The 25,720-nt window shown below is 37.6% G+C and overlaps 2 protein-coding genes across 3 annotated transcripts in view; both read right to left on the reverse strand.

The window, feature by feature from the left end:
* The window catches only part of LOC127855142 (uncharacterized), a 368,604-nt gene that overhangs the window by 238,045 nt on the left and 104,839 nt on the right, over window positions 1-25,720 (reverse strand). The gene's annotated exons all lie outside the window — the stretch shown is intronic.
* LOC127855133 (ATP-binding cassette sub-family B member 6-like) overlaps window positions 1-25,720 on the reverse strand; it is a 36,405-nt gene that overhangs the window by 5,198 nt on the left and 5,487 nt on the right. For both annotated transcript variants that reach the window (XM_052390523.1, XM_052390522.1), the window contains exons 5-17: window positions 25,064-25,186; window positions 23,138-23,240; window positions 16,886-16,975; window positions 15,209-15,330; window positions 13,292-13,401; window positions 12,862-12,927; window positions 11,801-12,015; window positions 9,052-9,115; window positions 6,905-6,990; window positions 5,953-6,010; window positions 5,341-5,445; window positions 1,853-2,027; window positions 480-592 (exon numbers count right to left, since the gene is read on the reverse strand). In XM_052390523.1, the coding sequence (XP_052246483.1) occupies window positions 480-592; window positions 1,853-2,027; window positions 5,341-5,445; window positions 5,953-6,010; window positions 6,905-6,990; window positions 9,052-9,115; window positions 11,801-12,015; window positions 12,862-12,927; window positions 13,292-13,401; window positions 15,209-15,330; window positions 16,886-16,975; window positions 23,138-23,240; window positions 25,064-25,186 (1,430 nt within the window). The remainder of the gene's footprint in view (window positions 1-479; window positions 593-1,852; window positions 2,028-5,340; window positions 5,446-5,952; window positions 6,011-6,904; window positions 6,991-9,051; window positions 9,116-11,800; window positions 12,016-12,861; window positions 12,928-13,291; window positions 13,402-15,208; window positions 15,331-16,885; window positions 16,976-23,137; window positions 23,241-25,063; window positions 25,187-25,720) is intronic.

Genomic DNA, 25,720 nt, shown 5'->3' on the forward strand with positions numbered 1-25,720 from the left:
GTACAGTAAACCGAACATTTCAAAGGGCCATTACTCTGTGAAAAATCATCCGACCAGAACCCGCTGATAAAATGCACATCTCCTCTTGGTAGTGAAGCTTCCCATAAAGTTTCATTGAATTGCGGTCATTAGTTGCTGAGAAATAGCCCGGACAAAAATTGTTCACGGACGGACAGGGACGGACGGATGGACGAAGCGGCGACTATATGCTCCCCCCAAAATTTTTGGGGGGAGCATACAAACAAGTTCTATTGGCTTAAAACTATGTAGAGAACCACTGTCCAGTGTTACAAGTCGAATATTTAACCTATTGGCTTTGTCATACGGCTAAAGAGAAGATGTCCTTAATAGACAAGGTTGAATGGATGACAAACGCTCTGACGGACAGATGGACAACAGACTTCTTGGTATTCTAATAGCAAACCATGGGCATGTTGATCTCAGGTAAGGAAAATATAGACCAATAAATCCTTGCCTACCTCATCTAAGAGCACAATGGCTGGAGACTTGAGTAAGGTCCTAGCGATGGCCACACGCTGTTTCTCACCCCCACTCAGTTTCAGACCCCTCTCACCAACAACTGTCTCATATTCTGAAAAAGTAAGTGGCAATTTTATGATGAAGCTATAGAGGTATTTATTAGCAGATTCTTTTTGTAAATGATGAATTTTAATTTACAACTGATCAGAGAAATTTATATTTTTTAGAGTTGCAAAGCCAAAAATTGTTTACAATTTGAATACATTAACTAACACCCTCTCATTGGGGTCCAATATTTACTATAATAATAATCTAAAGATTATCCGCTCAATGTACAATGAAGACGCCTGTGGAAGCTTTGTAAGAATATATTATTTTCCCATTTTAATAAGTATTAGTCCACAAATATGCAAATGTACAGGTTAAAATGAGCCCAGCTTAAGTGAGTGTGCTGAGTGTCTGGGAGTACATGTATCAAAGCTTATTACAAATGCAATATTGACTTAAATGTGTGTTAACATTAAATTTAGACTTTGAATTACCCATGTCCAAAAGTTAGTCCATGTCTTGGTCAAAATAAGGTCAGGTGATGTGTATGTATTAGGAGTGTTCATAGATACAGCACTTCAAGTATCAAAGCTTTTAAGAAAAAAGCAGTATTGATGTTAGATAAAACACTGTCATCCAAGAATTTGGACCTTCTAAATATATTCAAAAGCAGACCAATTTCAATATCAAACTCAGGTCAGGTGATGTGTATGTGCTAATAGGGTTTAAAGACATCATTCATGCAAGAGAAAAGCTTTGTAGGGTGCATAATTTTTTTTTAACAAAACCTGTCCATTAAGGTTACCAATTAAATTCTGCACTAGTGTAAGTGCAAAAGACAGTAAGTGGTAAGGTCAAAATGAGGTAAGGAAAATGAGCGTATGTTGATAGTCTACATAGATTATATTCTTGCGAGTATGAAAGCTTTTAAGGAAGCATAATTTTCTTTTAAAGTGAACATGTCAATTTTGGTTAGCCTCGTATGGATTGACAAGTAGAGCAGACATGCAATTTTATGTGGGTGAAAATAAACTGCACATGCATACATATGACATAGCCGAAAAAGAAAAGTGTGCAAGATCACCTGTTAATTATTAAACTTGTTACATTTCATCACTCTAACATCAATACCTTTTCATTTATGCATGTCACAAAAAATCAGACACAATAAAACAAGGACAAATCCATTTTCCTTTCTCTTAAAACCGGGGACAAAAAAAAACTATAGTTAAAATGGGCATGTTTAATAGAATAAGACCATGAAGAATAATTTCATCCATGCTTCAAAGGAATGATTGCAACTGTAATATCAATATTCTCTTACGGTTTGGGAAAGTCAGAATTCTGCTATGGATATCGGCGGCCGCAGCAGCATCCTTGACCTCACTGTCGCCCGCGGTTACACGCCCATAGCGAATGTTGTACATGATGTCATTGTTGAACAGCACTGTGTCTTGTGGTACCACGCCTATACATCTCCTCAGGGACTCCTGTTTAACCTGGAAAATACAAGCGTTGAACGGCTGCCGCTAACCTGCTTGATATGTCAGATGTATATACAAATATGGGCATATAAGCTGTGCAATACATTGTGAAAGTGCAAAGCAATATGCAAAACCCGAGCTTAACTCTTTCAGTGCTGGAATTGAATTTTGAAGGCCTTTGCAAACAGTTTGGATCCAAATGTTGCTGTGGCGTCTCATCAGGATCCTAACTATTTGCTATTCTGATAGTATTCTTTGAAAAAATTAGAATAAAATGCTTATTTTAGAAAATCAGCAGACAACATTTTAGCAGACGACAAATTTCCAAGCATGCAAAGAGTTAATATAAACGTTTTTTGTGCACCATCACAAGACATTGTAAAGCTTTAATAATTGATTTCATAATTGTGTATATTATTTACCTCATAAAAAGAAGCAAGCTGACAAAATATTAACATAAATCATCTTTTTGCCAAGGCTATTTATAAGAGATGTCTATGATATGGCGATATATTTTGAAGAGTTTACACACAAATAACTCAACAGATCAATGTTAATGAATCCGTGCATCAAAATGTTGTCTTTCATATGTCTATTTCATTACAAAGGAAAAAAAGCTTATGGTTTTTATTTTTAACCTACCACTTAATAATTTTGTTGAAGGAAAATCTGTGTGTAATTTAAAATTGTGCCTTACATGACAGGTGGGGTTTATTTGACGACCTCATGTACGTTCTTTATAATAACAACTTTGTCCAGGCTAGTCAATATTAGAATGAAGTAATACAAGAATCATTTAAAAAAAAACAATCTATACCTATTGAACAATAAAATAAAATAAAATTACAGTACATAAATACAAAAAGTGAGCTAACAAGCCAATTAAAAAGTTGTATTACAAAATTTAACAGACTGGGACACATTAATAATGACTAAACTGCATGTGCATATCTGATGACTTAATCCCTTGAAGGGCGGAGGTAAATCCTGTCATTATACTTTCGGTAAGTTTAAAAGCCATTGTTGTCGAACTTTGTTTAGAATGAGAATTTATATTTGAAAATAATGTACAACATTTTGCATGCTAAAAAAATTGAATATAGGCATAAAGCAATGTTTTGTGTTGTTACACTGCATTTCCATGTAATCAAAAATGACTATTTCAAGTTGTGGAAAGAAATTACTTTTGAAAGATCAAACCAGATTAAACATAACTATGAAGGTTAGATTATATAACTTTATTGCATTGTCTTGAAATTGCATTAAGGAATTGAATGTACATATTTTGAACCCCAACAATATAGAATATATGGCAAAATAAAAAAAGAGTTTCTGGCCATACATCTGACTGGTCTCCAAAAGCTCATACAGCTCAGAAAGTACACATGGAAACTAACCTTACATTCTCACCAGTAGGATTGAAAAGATTTTCATTTAGAGTAACCCTGGGTTATATTGGACACCTCCAGGTACAAGATGTGTTTTTGAAACACTATGTCCCCAATATATTTGACCTTTGACCTTGAACGATGACCTTAAAGGATGACCTTGACCTTGACCTTTCACAACTTAAAATGTGCAGCTCCATGAGATACACATGCAGCTTTTTTTATCTTTGACCTTGAAGAATGACCTTGACCTTTCACCACTCAAAATGTGCAGCTCCATGAGATAAACATGCATGTCTTTTTTTTTCTTCTTTTTTTTACCTTTGACCTTGAAGGATAAACTTGACCTTGACCTTTTACCACTCAAAATGTGCAGCTGCATGAGATACACATGCATGCCAAATATCAAGTTGGTATCTACAATATTGCCAAAGTATTCATAAAATGAGCCATTTTGGCCACATATACTTGACCTCTGATCTTGAAGGATGACCTTGATCTTTCACCACTCAAAATGTGCGGCTCTAAGAAATACACATGCATGCCAAATACCAAGTTGCTATCTTCAATATTGCCAAAGTATTCATAAAATGAGCGATTTTGGCCACATAAATTTGATCTCTGACCTTGAAGGATGACCTTGACCTTTCACCACTCAAAATGTGCGGCTCCATGAGATACACATGCATGCCAAATATCAAGTTGCTATCTTCAATATTGCAAAAGTATTCATAAAATGAGCGATTTTGGCCACATATATTTGACCTCTGACCTTGAAGGATGACCTTGACCTTTCACCACTCAAAATGTGCAGCTCCATGAGATACACATGCATGCCAAATATCAAGTTGCTATCTTGAATATTGAAAAAGTTTTTGCAAATGTTAAAGTTGGAGCAAACAGACCAATGTACAGACCAACAGACAGGGCAAAAACAATATGTCCCCCACAATAGTGGGTGGGGGACATAAAAATACAGCATTATCTCAATGACTCACTATTCGAAGCGGAATGCTTTTGCTTTCTTGGTATAGTAGCTTTCATGCAACAGCATGGAATGTTCAAATCTACTTTAAATCATGTTCAATGTATACAAGATATACATTGTTATTTATTTGTAGTTTAGTTAATGGTCCGTTTCTTCCAATGTCTCTATTTTGCAACGAAGCCATAATGGTTAATGAGTTCATCTTATAAAAGTATAGGAAACACACCTAGGTTCTATAGGTCTTGCCATAGTTTGGTGTCCAATAAATCCCGATAGCATTTTACGAAGCATTTACTACCTGGGCATTATCGAACAGTTTAAGTTTTCTTATTTTTTTACAATACATGTACTGTTTGTAATAGTTTTATTATGTTTTTCAGAGGATAAATATATCAGTTAAAATATTTGTTTTCTCACAACCGTATTCACTCATTTCACAACGTACCGTTACTTGTAAAATGACCGTTTTAAATGTTCCCTGACTCTCGGATTTTCGCCTAGGTGAAGAGGGGATGTCTCTCCAACGAACTCGCATCTTCCAATCAAAATCGCCGATTTATTCCATCACCCAATCAGATGATTGGTTACATAATACTATGAAAACATATTTATCGAATGTAAACAAAGCTCAAATGCGAGGTCATTTTGTATGTAAATATTCGACTTGTTGGGGTTGTCCGATAAACCCAGTGTGTCCGATATAACCCAGGGTTACTCTATTCAGCTATTTATGCAAAATCAAACATACGTAAATAAGTCAAAGTAAATACTTCATGATTTATATATATATTAAAATATTAATTTTATCAAGCCCTTTTTTCCTTTATTGCTTATGTCAAAAGACAATACATTTCAATAAATACCATCAAGTAATGAACTTAATGATTAAGTGGCAAGGAAAAATGAGGCTATCAATGCCACATTGTTGTGAACTTCTTCCAAGGCAGCATACCTTTGATATGTCCTGACCATCGATGAGGATTGCCCCAGATTCAATGTCATAGAATCGGAACAACAGCCGAATAATGGTGCTTTTTCCACTTCCTGAATGACCGACCTTAAAAGTAAATGCGAAAAAGATTTATTGATAAATAAAATCATGCACAGAAACTGAGGCAGCTATCTCTACTGCTTGAGTGCAGGACAATTAATTCAAAGAATGCTGGTTTGAATCCTTCCCCAACCAGATAACTTATGTGGTCTTTGGTAATGACATTATTTGTGCACTTGATTAGAGGTTGCTGGAGAATGGCCATAAAGTAATTGTACCGCCGGTCATTTGCCTGAGCCAGAAAGTTAACTTGCAATCCTCTGATTTGTAGTCCAGCCCTTTACCACATTATACCAAATTATTTAACCGACCCATGTATGAACTCTGTTCTGACCTTTGATTTTATCTAGCTACATCAATACTGATTGATATATTTAAAGCAAAATCTGTAAATGCCTAGGCACTTTTAACATTTATTTGTTATGTGTATAGTTAAAGTTATAAGTTTTTAAGTTACGAAGTTTTCACAATATTAAGTCAAAGATAGTATTTAAAGTTAATGCAAGTTCTTACCAAGGCAAACGTCTGGCCCGCTGGTACTCGAAAAGAAATACCCTTCAGGATTGGTTTCCTGTAAATAGCAGAGATTTAAGATAAACAAGAATGCCACTGTCACAAACACATGCGTGTCAGTAAAAATAATAAAGATAAGGTAAAGGTTGAAATATGTATACATTGACTTCTCTTATTTTACATGGCATGGTAACTTGTGAATTTGACCATCAACAGGGAGACATGTTTTGCTTGTGTGTGCAAATTAGTGTGCTTGTTACTACAAGTAGTTATGTCAATATGCAGATAATCTGTTGAAAAAAGTGCATTATATACACCTATGGTCCTCGATTAACATACTGAATTTAATCGACCTAGGCTAAGACATTTTTAAGTTGTCACATAATCACAACTAAAGTGTCCTTTATTTCTGTAACCATAGCAACCACAGTTTTTATTTAAAAATTCAAACTGAAATTACATGAATATTACCCATATTGCCATCTAAGTACATATTTTATGGTAAAAATATGCTTTGGAGGCAATTTAGAAGAATTTGCTATTCCTTAATAAGATAGCAAATAAAAACTAATTTTTGCAGGATAAAATCCATGCAAACAATTGCAAGTGGCATAAAAAGTTGAAATCAAGCTCTGCAACCTTGGAATCCTCTGTTTTTCATGTTGCTTTTTAAAATTCTTGAGAATTGCATGTTTAATTTTCTGACATTTATGTTAACTTTAGCATGAAACATTAAACATTTTACTATGCACATGCTTGAAAAGCATATATACATGTATAATGTACAAATGTATACAAATGCACCTTTATACTTTTAATGACGTAGGAAAAATAGAGATGAGAATGCTAAATGCAGTGCCTATGGAGCAATAAAAACTGAGAAAACCAACTGCAGGAACCATTGTTTATAGTGAGTATTCAGGGACTGGCCCATATTAACCAAACCACTTACGTAGGCTCATATTTGAACTGCACGTCCTTGAACTCAATGCAGCCGCCTTGGATCTGCATATCCCGAGCATCTGGATCATCCTTTACCTGCAAACATGTTGAAATAAGCAAGTGAAAACAATCAAGTGAAAACAAGCAAGTTAAAACAAGCAATCAGGGCTCAACATTAACCTAACAAGAAACTGTCGGAGATGGGTGATGCTCCCCAAAGTGTTTTTTGTCACAATATTGCACTATATATTCAGATAAAAGGAAACGTCTTGAGGGGCATAACTTTGGACAAAATAATACGATGGATGATTTAGCAACTCAAAAATTTTAAAGGGCTATTACTCTCTAAATAAATCATCTAACCAGAACCCACTAATAACATGCGCATCTTCTCTTGGTAGTTAAGCTTCCCATAAAGCTTCATTGTATTCCAGTCAGTAGTTGGGGAGAAATAGCCCGGACAAGAATTGCACTATATGTACAGTTTATAGAAAATTTAAAAGGGCCATAACTCTGTGAAAAATCATCCGACCATAACCGGCTGATAATATGCACATCTTCTCTTGGTAGTGAAGCTTCCCATAAAGCTTCATTGAATTCCCGTAATAAGTTGCTGAGAAATAGCTCGGACAAGAATTGCACTATATGTACAATGGAAAATTTCAAAGGGCCATAACTCTGTGAAAAATCATCCGACCAGAACCTGTTGATAATATGCACATCTTATCTTGGTAGTGAAGCTTCCCATAAAGTTTGATTGAATGCTGGTCATTTATTGCTGAGAAATAGCCCGGACAAGAATTGCACTATATGTACAGTTAATGGAAAATTTCAAAGGGCCATAACTCTGTGAAAAATCATCCGACCAGAACCCACTGATAACATGCACATCTCCTCTTGGTAGTGGAGCTTCCCAATAAGTTTCATTGAATTCCAGTCTTTAGTTGCTGAGAAATAGCCCAGACAAAAATTGTGCACGGACGTACACACGGACGCACGGACGGAGCGGCGCCTATATGATCTCCCAAAATTTTTCGAGGGAGCATAAAAACTAACTTACCCTGCGGGGTAAGTACTAAATTAATCTACTTGCCCTGAAGGTAAAGCCACTTGCCCAAACATGAAATATCACATTAACTGTAAACCTCATATTTTTTAATAAAGATCGAAATGACAGAACCTTTTTTATTTTTGAACGTTTAACAAAATAATTACAGCAATTAAAGTCTTAGAGTATAAAGTATAAATTAAAAGCTCTTTGTTATTTTTTGCACTTGCTCGGGCAGACAACTAGATTATAAAATAACTTGCCCCGACCCAACTTTTACTTGCCAGGGGCAATAGGACAATGCTAATGTTGAGCCCTGCAGCAAGTAAAAATAAACAAAGTAAAACAAGCAGGTTTTAAATGCACGTGAACACAAGCAAGTTTATCCCAAGTTAAGTAAAACAACAAGTTAAAACAAATACTTAAAACTGCAGGTTAAAATGAGAAAATTTAAACAAGAAAGTCAACACATGACAATCAAAACAACCCAGTTAATGAGCAAGTAAGAACAAGCAAGTTAAAACAAGCAAATAAAAGCACATTCTGAAAGTATAGCTTGCAAATATAAACTTGACACAGATATATATGTACAACTATGCAAAAATACTGTCACAAAAAAATGAAATGGGATGAATTTAAATTGATAAATATGAACAACACTTAATATACTGTTACAGCATTTTTCATTAGATTTATTGCACATGAAGAGAATTTTGTCTTTGAAAATGTTAATTTTACTGAGCAAGTTTCAGTTTTACATAGGTTCAGCTCAATGTCAAGGCTTAGGTTCAGCTCAATGTCAAGGCTTAGGTTCAGCTCAATGTCAAGGCTTAGGTTCAGCTCAATGTCAAGGCTTAGGTTCAGCTCAATGTCAAAGCTTAGGTTCAGCTCAATGTCAAGGCTTAGGTTCAGCTCAATGTCAAGGCTTAGGTTCAGCTCAATGTCAAGGCTTAGGTTCAGCTCAATGTCAAGGCTTAGGTTCAGCTCAATGTCAAGGCTTTCTACATGTCAATAGGTCCTGCCTAGTTGAAACATAAAGGCAGATCTGAATGTAAAATGCCGTGAGCATAGAATGTACTCAGAAACATAAATGCTTTAATTTCACTTACATCCATGCCAGTTTCCAGTAATTCAAACATGTTTTCCATGTCTACAAATGCTTGCTGGATCATCCTGGAAAACATCGATGACGATTACAGAAATACATCTTTAAAATGTGCTTAAAATGCTGATACATGTATATATTAGACCCCACCCCATGATGTGAACGAGAGAATTAAGTATAATAGATTCATCATGGACACCATGTCTCTTTTTCAGTTGTACAGTGTTCATTGTCAAACAATAATGCTTGCATGCATCCTTCCTTAGGCTACAAAGTTGTGTATATGCAATTTGTACCATATTAAAATCAACATATTGAAAACGTTATGCCCCTTTTTCAACATAGAAATTCTATTTCAGGATTATTCAAACTTGATAAATATGTGCCAGAGAAGTATTTGTCACTAATGTGACAAGATCAACTTATACCTAATAAGCCCCCTGTATGCTTAAAAAAAATATTAACTTTGGAAAAATCAAGATTACAAACTGTTGTACAAAGGGATCAAGAAGAGCTCAAAAACTGCTGAAATGGCTTATTTTCTATTATCAATTGCAATTAAGGTGGGTAAAACAGTTGTTAAGTTTTTATTTTAATCCATTAATTAGAAATTACAACTTGTTTACGCAAAACAAAACAAAACAAGGGCTGTTTGCAAAACATGCATGCCCCCCATATGGGCTGTCAGCTGTAGTGGCAGCTATTGTGTGATTACGTTTTTTTGTCACTGTTACCTTGACCTTTGGCCTGAAAATCAATAGGGGTCATCTGCCAGTCATGATCAATATACCTATGAAGTTTCATGATCCTAGGCATAAGCATTCTTGAGTTATCATCTGAAAACCATTTTACTCTTTCGAGTCACTGTGACCTTGACCTTTGACCTAGTGACCTGAAAATCAATAGGGGTCATCTGCCAGTCATGATAAATGTCCCTATGAAGTTTCATGATCCTAGGCATAAGCATTCTTGAGTTATCATCCGGAAACCATTTTACTGTTTCAAGTCACTGTAACCTTGACTTTTGACCTAGTGACCTGAAAATCAATTGGGTTCATGTACCTATGAAGTTTCATGACCATAGGCGTAAGAATTGTTGAGTTATCATCCGGAAACCATTTTACTATTTCGAATCATTGTGACCTTGAAATTGACCTAGTGACCTGAAAATCAATAGGGGTCATCTGCCAGTCATGATCAATGTACCTAAGAAGTTTCATGAACCTAGGCGTAAGCGTTCTTGAGTTATCATCCAGAAACCATCTGTTGGGAACGGAGACACCACAACACCAGTACATAATATAATCTGCAAATGTGGTCCTAAACTGCATCCAAGAACGAGTCACTGTGACCTTGACCTTTGACCTAGTGACCTCAAAATCAATAGGGGTTATCAGCCAGTCATGATCAATGTACCTATGAAGTTTCATGATCCTAGGCGTAAGTGTTCTTGAGAAATTATCCGGAAAACCATCTCGTGGAAGGAAGGACGGACGGACCGACATGTGCAAAACAATATACCCCCTCTTCTTCGAAGGGGGAGCATAAATATATATGGTACTTTGAAAATGCGGTAAGTTAATACATAAAAAATAAGTATTTCCTTACTCATAAACGAGAGCTGTGTTTGCAAAACACAATGCCCCCTACTGCGTTTTGAAGCCGCACAGCAGTTATTTTAGAAAAAAAATGACCTTGAAGGATGACCTTGATCTTTCACCACTCAAAATGTGCAGCTCAATGAGATACACATGCATGACAAATATCAAGTTGCTTTCTTCAATTTTGCAAAAGTTATGACCACCCTTAAAGTTTTGGGACAGACACACACATATAATGACAGACAGACAGAAAGGCCAAAAACAATATACCACAGATCATTCGATCCAAGGGCATAACAAACAAAGCAATTAACACTTATAATGCAATTGTGCAAAGATTAAATCGGAAGAAAATGTAAGTATTGGATGCCATCCATGGTTTTCATGTGCATGTATTTGTTTTTGTAAGCCTTAACTTGTATATGTATTTTTTTTAAGTTTTGTTTACAGAAATTCAATTTAAGAATCGTCAAGTTGACTTCACTTCAGTAGAAATATAAAATAATTCTAACAAGAGTTTTGTCACAAACATTGCAATGTGAGGATTACTGGGGATGAGATGATGACATTTCAATTTCAGCAACCTCTGTGAAAAGGGGGTTTAATGCAAAGGCTAATCAGGGACAACACTTAACACCTTAACTGGATTTTTGCTAAGAAAATACTTTCTTCAAAGAGAAAATGTCATAAAAGCGGAGATTGTTGTCGCTGATAAGCCTGTGTTGACTGAGGTCATTTATTTGCTAAAAAGATCATAACTAGTTTGCTCAATAAACTTGCAACATTTCATACAGACAAACCATCAGACCAGATGTCTTTAAATTACCTGAGACTCAAACTTGTTTTGCTAGGGCATAATAATCTAATAGAATTTAGGACGTATGATGTAACCAGCAATTTTGAACCCTTTACCACTTAGATACATATTTTCATACATTTTTAGTCCCTATGAAAGTATAATTTAAATACAGACCTTTCTTACTCCATTCAAGTTTTAAAGGCTACATTTCCAATCCTTAAATACTGATGAGCAGCAAACAGCATAAAACCAGAACAGACTGCGAGTTACTTGCAGGCTGTTCTGGTTTTATGCTGGTTGCAAAAGCCATTTTCACTTTGCTGCTTTTGAGGAAAGGGTTAACTCACCCTTACCTATAATATGTGCCAAGCCAGTTAAGTGGTCCATACAGCTGTATTATGTACGTTCCAAACAGCACGTAATCACCCACAGTGAGGTGTAACCCGTTAAGGCTATGAACCACTGCCCAAGCACACAGCAGCGAACCAGCAAGCACACCTGAAGTTATCACGATGTTCTGTGCCGAGTTGAGGAGGTTGAGAGATGCTGTTGACTTCCACTCTGCTTTCTGTTCAGCGGCAAGCGGGAAAACATTTAGAATCATCAAGTAACAAGATTTTTTGTTAATAAAGTGCATGAAACTTATTTCCCACTTTATATAGTACGACCATGAGAAAATAAGGTCAATGGCATAGGGAATTACTACTGCAATTATTTAGAAACAAAAAAAATATAATCTGTATAGTGCAGATATATTACGATTGGATGTTTTTATGCTGAGCATTTTAACTTGCTAATTGAGAGGTTAAGATGCATAAGTTTGTAAAAGCAACAGCTTAAATAATTTTTATATAACCACTTATAAAATAAAATTCAATCAAACACAGAAATCAACAAATATCCTCTACATTTATCTGTTTAATGAAGATTTGAAGTTAATTTCAACTTCACTTTGTGCTAAGGACAATAGAACAATATGATTTTGCTATGACCATACAGCAGTTGTCTTTTGCAATAGTCGGATTGTTTTAGCAAAAACATGTTCAATCTACAAATGTTCTTTGTGATGCTGACAAGCAACTCAAATAAAGATTTTTAACTTAAAATATAAAGTGTTAACTTTAGTAAAATTGTAACTCGTTTTTGCAAGTTTAAAATGTGGTCATTACTGCACAGATCAAACGCTGATATGAGAAACTACCAATAAATAATAAGTTGAGATTTACTGCAAACAATACTTCATTGCAAATGATAGTATAGACTTGGGTAAACAGTAAAAAAGGTTGAGCAACAGGAAAGTTACATTTTTTTAGGCCTTATACCCGTATCATAACAGGTGTATTATGCAACAAGTGTACCATGCAATATACTACATGTTATAATGTACAACTGCTATTTCCCACATAGTATTTACCTGGTAGTTTATAATTGCTTTGTTGTATCGGTCAATCTCAAACTCTGAAGCTCCATAATATTTTACCTAAAGGCAACAACAATATCAGGAAATCATTACAAATAACTATCAACTTCAAGGGTAAAGTACAATATTCTTATGATTTCAGTATTTTACTAGACATTATTATTTATTTTTAAATTATATATTTCACAAAACCTCAAATATTACTGTTGATTAAAAAAAAACTTTACTTTTTTTGCATTTCGAAACATGAATATGCTTGTAAGAAATATATACAATAATTTCAAACATACATTATTTTTATTATTTTTTTCATTTTTTTAATTCATTTAAATGTGTAATCACATGTGCATTTTTCTGAAATGTGTATATTCATTTTCTTTGTAACAATTTCTGATCACACTTATAGCCAGAAAAATGTACATACTGTTTCAAAGTTCAGGAGTGAGTCCACAGCCTTTGCATTTGTTTCATTGTCCAAAGTATTCATATCACGTCGGTACTTGGTCCTCCATTCCGTGATGAATATGGTAACAGCTACAAAGGATACATCATAATACCTTGCCCCAAAAATATTTTTTTTACATGCCATATAAAAACTTAAAGTATTTAAAAACACCTACTTTCGTTTTCTTTGTGAGTATGTAGCCAGTAAATAATACAAGAGGGCCATGATGGCCCTGAATCACTCACCTGACTAACCAAATACAATCCCAATCCAGATTTCATTAAGATAAACATTCTGACCAAATTTCATAAAGATTAGATGAAAACTGTGACCTCTATTGTCTACACAAGGTTTTTCTATTATTTGACCAAGTAACCTAGTGTTTGACCCCAGGTGACCCAAATACAATTCCAACCCGGATTTCATCAAGATAAACATTCTGATCAAATTTTATAAAGATTGGATGAAAACTGTGACCTCTATTGTCTACACAAGGTTTTTCTATTATATTACCTAGTGACCTAGTTTTTGACCCCAGATGACCCAAATACAATCCAAACCCAGATTTCATCAAGATAAACATTCTGACCAAATTTCATAAAAATTGGATAAAAACTGTGACCTCTACTGTCTACACAAACAAATTATTGATGATTTATCGATTATTTGACCTAGTGACCTAGTTTTTGATCCCAGATGACCCAAATACATTCCCAACCCAGATTTCATCATGATAAATATTCTGACCAAATTCCATAAAGATTGGATGAAAACTGCGACCTCTATTGTCTACACAAGGTTTTTCTATTGTTTGACCTAGTTTTTGACCTAGTGACCTAGTTTTTGACCCCAGATGACCCAAATACAATCCCAACCCAGATTTTATAAAGAGTAACAATCTGACCAAATTTCTTAAAGATTGGATGAAAACTGTGACCTCTACTGTCTACACACGGTTTTTTTATTGTTTGACCTAGTTTTTGACCTAGTGACCTAGTTTTCGACCCCAGATGACCCTACTATCCCAACCTAGATTTCATCAAGATAATCATTCTGACCAAATTTCATAAGGATTGGATGAAAACTGTGACCTCTAATGTCTACACAAGGTTTTTCTATTATGTGACCTTGTTTTTTACCTAGTGACCTAATTTTTGACCCAAGATGACCCAAATGCAATCCCAACCCAGATTTCATCAAGATAAACATTCTGACCAAATTTCATAAAGATTGAATGAAAACCTTGACCTCTATTGTCTACACAAGATTTGTCTATTATTTGACCAATTATGCGACCTTGTTTTTTACCTAGTGACCTAGTTTTTGACCCAAGATGACCCAAATGCAATCCCAACCCAGATTTCATCAAGATAAACATTCTGACCAAATTTCATAAAGATTGGATGAAAACCTTGACCTCTATTGTCTACACAAGATTTTTCTATTATTTGACCAATTATGTGACCTTGTTTTTTACCTAGTGACCTAGTTTTTGACCCAAGATGACCCAAATACAATCCCAACCCAGATTTCATCAAGATGAACATTCTGACCAAATTTCATAAAGATTGGATGAAAACTGTGACCTCTACTGTCTACAAAAACAAATTGTCGACGGACGCACGCACACACGCTGGACATCACACGGTCACATAAGCTCATCATGTCACTTTGTGACAGGTGAGCTAAAAAAATTTAACGTTTTTTTTATTCTGCTGAAGTATCAAAATATGCTTCAAATCTTACTGAATACAAAACTTGATTTCCCTTAAGATATATTGCACATCAAATTCTCACTTTAATATGATCAAGGTTAAGAGTTTCCTATGTGGTTATGTGGATTTTAGCCCTGGCTGTTGGAGAAGAGAGATTGTATGAGAAATGCAGCTGACTTACCAAGGTATGCGGCCATAGCTACGAACACGACCAGCCCAAATATGTAGTTGAAGACAGTGACAAAGTAGATCACTGCAATTATTATGTCAACTATAGTTGGCATGATCTGGAACACCACATAGCTGAAAAAACAAGACAAGAAAATAGTTGAGTGTGAAACTAAGAGATCCGCATCATGCAAAAAAGGGTCTAATGCCATATGCAACCAGTGAAGCTCCTGACAAGCCCATTTTCACAGTCTGGTAAAAGCTTCCCTGTCCACTACTGAGATCACAGAACCTTGTGTGATTTTGTAGCCGACGGCGTCACTCCTGACCAGACTCCATTGGTTCAGGATTGTCTGCGAAAACGTGTACTGTATATGGCATATGACACATTTAAGCATGACGCGGGTCAAATATCGTTGATCATTTACATTTCGTAACCTCAGTCATTTTTAATTAATTCCGATTCAATTAATTAAATGAAACGTTTCATACACAGGTTAAGTTTGAATGGTCTAAATCTTGCTTCAGGAATGATGAAAACAAAAGGGTCACATTCAAAGAAGGTTAATGAATTTTGGACCATTGACAGTATCTGTTGAGACTGGAAATTAACATTTTGAATGCACTGGCCCAAACAAAAGTATTACTGTTATTTAAACCGAAAAAAGTCTGAAATTATATTACTCTTGTACACATCCTAGTTAACTTAGTACGGGACTTAATCTGACGTAAGGGGCCCAGAGGACAGGTTTAAAAACTTCATGCTTTGCAAGCAGTTTCAAGTAATCAGCCCAGTTTGATTCTCCTTTATGTTCAGTGTTGTGCTGTATGTCTTGTATTGGCATTAAGTCCATTTTCTCAAAAAATAGACAAGTGGTAAGTAACAAGAATTTCTCTTCTGACAATGGAGCTTCAACTTCCCATTATTAAACATAATCAACAAGACTATTGCCGAGCAATATAAGTCCCCATAGCAACCAAAAGTCTTGACGTAGGAACAAAACGAAATGACGTGCATAATCTCCATATTGCCATCTATCCATGTTTGAAGTTTCATGAACAAATTTGAAGAACTTTTAAAGTTATCGCAGGATCCACCATTATTAGCAATGTTTCTAGTCTATTTGTTGCCATAGCAACCAGAATTCCTGACATAGGAACAAAATGTAATGACGTGCATAATCTCTATATTGCCATCTGTCCATATTTCAAGTTTCATAAAAAAATATGAAGAACTTTTTAAGTTATTGCAGGATCCTGAAAAGTGTGACAGACTGACAGACAGTGCAAACTATAGGGGACAATCAAATTAGCTTCTCATATACAACAAGAGATTGCCAAGCAATATTGTCCCCTACTGGTGAAACTCAACAATTGTCAGAATATTTATTTTTATTATTATTTTTATATTTGTTGCCATAGCAACCAGAAATCTTGACGTAGGAACAAAATGAAATTACATGCATTATCTCCATATTGCCATCTATCCATGTTTCAAGTTTCATGAAAAAATATGAAGAACTTTTTAAGTTATCGCAGGATCCAGAAAAGTGTGACAGACAGACTGACTGACTGACAGACGGAGTGCAAACCATAAGTCCCCTCCGTTTTCACCAGTAGGGGATAACAATGTTGGGTACTGGAAGCTGATTCACTTCAATATGTGAGAGGCAGGCACTGATGTTTTTACTTGAGCAAGTTATTCAAACTGTTGGTTCCACGGTCCACTACCCTGAGAACTTCTCCAGTCTTCCTTTTCAGGTGCCAGCCCAGAGAAAGGCTGAAACACAAAACAACTGTTGAGAGTGAAACTATTGGAGACATGACAAGTCAAAATGGGCCTTAAGACATATCAATATGTCGATGCTCCAGATATGTTCCTGCATGCCTATACTCTGATGAGAAGTCATGATGTCTGCTCATGAGACAACCAAACCTTGCGTGACTTTAGAGCGGACAGGGTAGCTACTGGTGACTTTAGATCAGACAGGGTAGCTACTGGTGACTTTATAGAGGACAGGGTAGCTACTGGTGACTTTATAGCGGACAGGATAGCTACTGGTGACTTTATAGCGGACAGGGTAGCTACTAGTGACTTTATGGCGGACAGGGTAACTACTGGTGACATTAGAGCAGACATGGTAGCTACTGGTGGCTTTATAGCAGACAGGGAAGCTACTGTTGACTTAAAAGCGGATAAGGTAGCTACATGTACTGGTGATAGAGCTGATAGGGTAGTTACTGGTGACTTTATAGTGGACAGGGTAGCTACTGGTGACTTTAAAGTGGACAGGGTAGCTTCTGGTGACTTTATAGCCCACAGGGTAGCTACTGGTGACTTTATAGCCAACAGGGTAGCTACTGGTGACTTAAGAGCAGACAGGGTAGCTACTGGTGACTTTAGAGCAGACAGGGTAGCTACTGGTGACTTTATAGTGGACAGGGTAGCTATTGGTGACTTTATAGCGGACAGGGTAGCATCTGGTGACTTTAGAGCGGACAGGGTAGCTACTTGTGACTTTAAAGCAGACAGGGTAGCTACTGGTGACTTAATAGCGGACAGGGTAGCTACTGGTGACTTTATAGCGGACAGGGTAGCTACTGGTGACTTTATAGCGAACAGTGTAGCTACTGGTGACTTTATAGCGGACAGGGTAGCTACTTGTGACTTTATAGCGGACAGGGCAGCTACTGGTGACTTTATAGCGGACAGGGTAGCTACTGGTGACTTTAGAGCTGACAGGGTAGCTACTCGTGACTTTAGAGAAGACAGGGTAGCTACTGGTGACTTTAGAGCAGACAGGGTAGCAATTGGTGACTTTATAGCGGACAGGGTAGCAACTGGTGACTTAAGAGCGGACAGGGTAGCTACTGGTGACTTTATAGCTGACAGGGTAGCTACTGGTGACTTTATAGCGGACAGGGTAGCTACTGGTGACTTTATAGCAGACAGGGTAGCTACTGGTGACTTTATAGGGGACAGGGTAGCTACTTGTGACTTTATAGTGGACAGGGTAGCTACTGGTGATTTTATGGCCGACAGGGTAGCTACTGGTGACTTAAGAGCAGACAGGGTAGCTACAGGTGACTTTAAAGCGGACAGGGTAGCTACAGGTGACATTAGAGCAGACAGGGTAGCTAATGGTGACTTTATAGCGGACAGGGTAGCTACTGGTGACTTTATAGCAGACAGGGTAGCTACTGGTGATGTTAGAGCAGACAGGGTAGCTACTGGTGACTTTATAGCGAACAGTGTAGCTACTGGTGACTTTATAGCAGACAGGGTAGCTACTTGTGACTTTATAGCGGACAGGGCAGCTACTGGTGACTTTATAGCGGACAGGGTAGCTACTGGTAACTTTAGAGCTGACAGGGTAGCTACTGGTGACTTTAGAGAAGACAGGGTAGCTACTGGTGACTTTAGAGCAGACAGGGTAGCTATTGGTGACTTTATAGCGGACAGGGTAGCAACTGGTGACTTAAGAGCGGACAGGGTAGCTACTGGTGACTTTATAGCTGACAGGGTAGCTACTGGTGACTGTATAGCGGACAGGGTAGCTACTGGTGACTTTATAGAAGACAGGGTAGCTACTGGTGACTTTATAGGGGACAGGGTAGCTACTTGTGACTTTATAGTGGACAGGGTAGCTACTGGTGACTTTATGGCCGACAGGGTAGCTACTGGTGACTTAATAGCAGACAGGGTAGCTACTGGTGACTTTATAGCGGACAGGGTAGCTACAGGTGACATTAGAGCAGACAGGGTAGCTAATGGTGACTTTATAGCGGACAGGGTAGCTACTGGTGACTTTATAGCGGACAGGGTAGCTACTGGTGATGTTAGAGCAGACAGGGTAGCTACTGGTGACTTTATAGCAGACAGTTTCGCTACTGGTGACTTTATAGCAGACAGCATAGCTACTGGTGACTTAAGAGCAGACAGGGTAGCAACTGGTGACTTTATAGCTGACAGGGTAGCTACTGGTGACTTTATAGCGGACAGGGTAGCTACTGGTGACTTTATAGCGGACAAGGTAGCTACTGGTGATTTAAGAGCAGACAGGGTAGCTACTGGTGATTTTATAGCGGACAGGGTAGCTACTGGTGACTTTAGAGAAGACAGGGTAGCTACTGGTGACTTTAGAGCAGACAGGGTAGCTACTGGTGACTTTAGAGCAGACAGGGTAGCATGTGGTGACTTTAGAGCGGACAGGGTAGCTACTGGTGACTTTAAAGCAGACAGGGTAGCTACTGGTGGCTTTATGGCGGACAGGGAAGCTACTGGTGACTTTATAGCGGAAAGGGTAGCTACATGTACTGTTGACTTTAGAGCAGACAGGGTAGCTACTGGTGACTTTATAGTGGACAGGGTAGCTATTGGTGACTTTATAGCGGACAGGGTAGCATCTGGTGACTTTAGAGCGGACAGGGTAGCTACTTGTGACTTTAAAGCAGACAGGGTAGCTACTGGTGGCTTTATAGCGGACAAGGAAGCTACTGGTGACTTTATAGCGGAAAGGGTAGCTACATGTACTGGTGACTTTTGAGCAGACAGGGTAGCTACTGGTGACTTTATAGTGGACAGGGTAGCTACTGGTGACTTTGTAGCGGACAGGGTAGCTTCTGGTGACTTTATAACCGACAGGGTAGCTACTGGTGACTTTATAGCAGACAGGGTAGCTACTGGTGACTTTATAGTGGACAGGGTAGCTACTGGTGACTTTATAACCGACAGGGTAGCTACTGGTGACTTTATAGTCGACAGGGTAGCTACTGGTGACTTAAGAGCAGACAGGGTAGCTACTGGTGACTTTATAGTGGACAGGGTAGCTACTGGTGACTTTATAGAGGACAGGGTAGCTACTGGTGACTTTATAGCGGACAGGGTAGCTACTGGTGACTTTATAGAGGACACGGTAGCTACTGGTGACTTTATAGCGGACAGGGTAGCTACTGGTGACTTTATAGCGGACAAGGTAGCTACTGGTGACTTTATAGCTGACAGGGTAGCTACTGGTGACTTTATAGGGGACAGGGTAGCTACTTGTGACTTTATAGTGGACAGGGTAGCTACTGGTGACTTTATGGCCGACAGGGTAGCTACTGGTGACTTAATAGCAGACAGGGTAGCTACTGGTGACTTTATAGCGGACAGGGTAGCTACAGGTGACATTAGAGCAGACAGGGTAGCTAATGGTGACTTTATAGCGGACAGGGTAGCTACTGGTGACTTTATAGCGGACAGGGTAGCTACTGGTGATGTTAGAGCAGACAGGGTAGCTACTGGTGACTTTATAGCAGACAGTTTCGCTACTGGTGACTTTATAGCAGACAGCATAGCTACTGGTGACTTAAGAGCAGACAGGGTAGCAACTGGTGACTTTATAGCTGACAGGGTAGCTACTGGTGACTTTATAGCGGACAGGGTAGCTACTGGTGACTTTATAGCGGACAAGGTAGCTACTGGTGATTTAAGAGCAGACAGGGTAGCTACTGGTGATTTTATAGCGGACAGGGTAGCTACTGGTGACTTTAGAGAAGACAGGGTAGCTACTGGTGACTTTAGAGCAGACAGGGTAGCTACTGGTGACTTTAGAGCAGACAGGGTAGCATGTGGTGACTTTAGAGCGGACAGGGTAGCTACTGGTGACTTTAAAGCAGACAGGGTAGCTACTGGTGGCTTTATGGCGGACAGGGAAGCTACTGGTGACTTTATAGCGGAAAGGGTAGCTACATGTACTGTTGACTTTAGAGCAGACAGGGTAGCTACTGGTGACTTTATAGTGGACAGGGTAGCTATTGGTGACTTTATAGCGGACAGGGTAGCATCTGGTGACTTTAGAGCGGACAGGGTAGCTACTTGTGACTTTAAAGCAGACAGGGTAGCTACTGGTGGCTTTATAGCGGACAAGGAAGCTACTGGTGACTTTATAGCGGAAAGGGTAGCTACATGTACTGGTGACTTTTGAGCAGACAGGGTAGCTACTGGTGACTTTATAGTGGACAGGGTAGCTACTGGTGACTTTGTAGCGGACAGGGTAGCTTCTGGTGACTTTATAACCGACAGGGTAGCTACTGGTGACTTTATAGCAGACAGGGTAGCTACTGGTGACTTTATAGTGGACAGGGTAGCTACTGGTGACTTTATAACCGACAGGGTAGCTACTGGTGACTTTATAGTCGACAGGGTAGCTACTGGTGACTTAAGAGCAGACAGGGTAGCTACTGGTGACTTTATAGTGGACAGGGTAGCTACTGGTGACTTTATAGAGGACAGGGTAGCTACTGGTGACTTTATAGCGGACAGGGTAGCTACTGGTGACTTTATAGAGGACACGGTAGCTACTGGTGACTTTATAGCGGACAGGGTAGCTACTGGTGACTTTATAGCGGACAAGGTAGCTACTGGTGACTTTATAGCTGACAGGGTAGCTACTGGTGACTTTATAGCTGACAGGGTAGCTACTGGTGACTTTATAGCCGACAGGGTAGCTTGGTGACTTTATAGCGGACAGGGTAGCTACTGGTGACTTTATAGCGGACAGGGTAGCTACTGGTGACTTTATAGCGGACAGGGTAGCTACTGGTGACTTTATAGCTGATAGGGTAGCTATTGGTGACTTTTATAGCGGACAGGGTAGCTACTGGTGACTTTATAGCGGACAGGGTAGCTACTGGTGATTTTATAGCGGACAGGGTAGCTACTGGTGACTTTATAGAGGACACGGTAGCTACTGGTGACTTTATAGCGGACAGGGTAGCTACTGGTGACTTTATAGCGGACAGGGTAGCTACTGGTGACTTTATAGCTGACAGGGTAGCTACTGGTGACTTTATAGCTGACAGGGTAGCTACTGGTGACTTTATAGCCGACAGGGTAGCTTGGTGACTTTATAGCGGACAGGGTAGCTACTGGTGACTTTATAGCGGACAGGGTAGCTACTGGTGACTTTATAGCGGACAGGGTAGCTACTGGTGACTTTATAGCTGATAGGGTAGCTATTGGTGACTTTATAGCGGACAGGGTAGCTACTGGTGACTTTATAGCGGACAGGGTAGCTACTGGTGACTTTATAGCGGACAGGGTAGCTACTGGGGACTTTATGGCGGACAGGGTAGCTACCTACCAGGCTATCGGAATACTCATTTTCTCATGACACTGATCATTGTATTTGAAATAGAGCTATTACGCCTATAAAATAGTTTTACGGAATGGTCCGTTGAGAATTTCTATTTCATAGGTCTATATATCCCCTGTTCTCTGCATTTCTATGGGTCTTTCTCAAATTCTGTGGGAAAAATTATCTGCCTGTATTCACCAAACTGTTCTCAGACAATTACTATTCAATCTAAAACATGATTCTCTTGTTGCAAATTTCACAATTAATTGTTTTGAATAAGGAGTGCTGGATGAATACCATAAATGAATTAAAGGCACAATTCTAAGCATAATAAAGCTATCTTAGAGTAAGAACGTTGTCCTTCTTATCTACTTTTATGTAAATCTATTTTTTAAGATGATTGCATCAAGTCTTAGGTTTTTGAAACATTCTCCACTCTGTTTGGTAAGTAGAGCAAGTACTTAGTGTTAAGATATATGTTCTCTTTAGTTGTACATGTAAAATAAATTGGTAAATACATACAAAGACATTTTTTCTGATTAAAAATTGATAAACAATTAACAACCACAAGATTTTTATTGAAAGCAAACATGACTATTATAATAGTTCTTTTAAAGGCTCATGTATTAAACTTATGATCTCTATCAGTAATTTTGTATTTGAACAAATAGTCACTTTTGGTCTATTCCTTATATTAGAAAGATTTCAGCAAAACATTTTCAATACTTTCCTGCATGGATTTCAAATGTAATGGGACAGAGCTTTACTTGGTAAGTGTTCTTTTAACATGTAAAAAAAACAGAAAATAAATATCTTCATACTTGTGCAGGTGTCCAAACAGTTTCACTTGAATCCTTCTAGTTGTGAACTGCTGGACAGGAATCCACAGGAAAGTCTGCATGTTGCTCAGGAATCCAGAGCCACCTAGGAGAAAAAAAATTGTTTGAAAGTCTGCATGTTGCTCAGGAATCCAGAGAACAAAAATTGTGTTTATTTTTGTGGATTTTTCGCTGTTTTATGAATATTTTCGTCATATTAAGGCTGTCAGTTAATTTACACACTTATTTTTAGTGCATCCTGAGCCACTTGAGAAAAAACTTGTTTGAAACTGTGAACAGTCCAATATTATATATATAGAGAATAACAGGTTACTGACTGACATTTTTGTAATATATCAGGCAAGGCTTAGAATCACATAACAGAGAGGCTTTCTGAGCGGTTATTTTATTCGTGCCGAGCCTGATATAATTAAAAAATCGCTTAAAAGCTGCAGTTTTAGTGGGAAAGAATATGACTTTTGTCGTTTTCCATGTTAATAATGACGTCATGAGCACGCGCCTTGAATATTTGTAAAAAAAAATATTTTTGCAGTTTGTGTTGCATTTTGTGTTTAAAATATATTACATCTTGGTATCAAATTGTTTGTTTTGTTGAATCTGATTTGATTTTACTAAAAATTATCATTTTATAGTTGATTCCTAAAAATATGTCCATCCTCCACACATGACTAATATAAGAACTTCCTGTTGACCACGATATAAAAAAATTAAGCAGGCAGCGTTATATCAGGCAGATATCAATGCGGTGGTATGATAAAATATATAAAATAACTTCATGCCATTTGAACCAATTCAACTTGGCAGACATTCAAAAGTAATATCCATCAAAACATATCAAAACAAGGTTTATGCATGAACCCAAATTTCGAAATTTTATCTGTATATTAAATTGACCATGGTTGTAGTTCTGACAAACTCATCTCTACCATGGCATAATTCTGAAGCAGAAGTCATTTTTTGTGCTGTTTTTGAACATTGTGAAATATTTAATTCATTTAGAAACATTTTTCAAACCAAAAGTTGACCAGCTGAACCTTTTCAATATATAATAGTAGCAATGAAAACTCCATTCCATTCTTACCTAATGGTATCACGTTAAAACGTTTAAATGGTCACGTTTCGTGTTTTGCTCAAAAACGTTTACCAAAACAGTCAACGTTTAAACGACAGTCAATATTGGGGTGCAAATAACATAGCCGACAAAGTATATTGATAACGAACTGCACAATCCGGGTACTCGCAGTTAATCCGGGCTAGCTAATTCGGCAGTAATTTATTTATGATTGGTTACCGGATGGCACAGACATGAACCGAAACTATCGGAAAATCTTCGCTTCTTTCCCAAAATCTAACAACTTGGCAAGGGAACAGTTCATATGCCGCCATCTTGAAATATTTTAGTCATTGATTAGCAAACTAAAACACTACGGTAGCATGTTGAAAAGCAATATTTTAATCAAATTATATATTAATTACATATTTGCTAGTTAACTGGTTTTTCATTATTTTGTTTTTTTGGAGGGGGGAGGGGAATATATACGCACATTGTATTTCATGTGCAAAATACATGCATTGTTTGGAGTTTCGTTTTCGGAAACAGTATTATTCATCGATTTTACAATATGTTCGATGTTCTTGAAATTGTTTTTATAGAATGACGAATACACATGTGGAAATACGGATGGTCTGTTTGATAATATTTTATGATTTTAATATGACGTCATTGCGCGAATGGGATATGCACTGAATATTACTTCTGGAAATAATTAATATATTAAGTTTGGAAATATGATGTTACTGAGACTTTTTAAACTGACATAGGGATACTGTTTAAACGGTATTGTTTCGTTTATTTAATTTCTTTTAAACGTTTAGAAAAATCTGTAAACGTGATACCCTTATTCTTACCTCCACTGCTTCCTTTAAAGAAGAGCAGCAAGCAGTAGACACAGATGAAATCCCAGCGGAATACCAGACTCTTGTTAACATCAACATTGTCGTCTGCTGACCGGTCAGATGTTAAACTGTTCACTGCAAAGACCAGACACAACATGAAACAATAAACATGGCAATTCAATGAAACCAGGTTTTAAATTTTAAATTATTAATTTAATTTAAATAATAGTGCAATTCCAAGTAAAGGTTGTATGTAACAGTAAGCTTCATACCTACACAATTTAAATCTAAGATAACTCCATCTAACTCAACATATTGAGCAGAAAACAGCTTTTTTCTTTTTGAAGTCCTCATGATCTTAATCGCTAATCCACCTAGATCAAAATGCATTCTTAACTAATTTAGATCTACATGTAAGCTGCCAACAAAGAAAATGCCAGAAAAATACCCACTACAGACAGAATCTACTCAGTACTGAGAGGTAACAGTTTTCTTTATTTACACACAGTGAACTTGATCTTGACCTAACTGGTCAAATATGGAATCCCAAGTTTTCATGCCAGCTACCAACTCAGAACTTAAGCACAATTTCTCCAGCTCAAGTTATAGAGCAGAAACCCTGTTTTGTATATCTTAGTAACAGCGACCTTGACATTAATACTGCTGGCC

Source organism: Dreissena polymorpha, chromosome 13 (genome assembly GCF_020536995.1).
Source record: "Dreissena polymorpha isolate Duluth1 chromosome 13, UMN_Dpol_1.0, whole genome shotgun sequence".
Classification (NCBI taxonomy): domain Eukaryota; kingdom Metazoa; phylum Mollusca; class Bivalvia; order Myida; family Dreissenidae; genus Dreissena; species Dreissena polymorpha.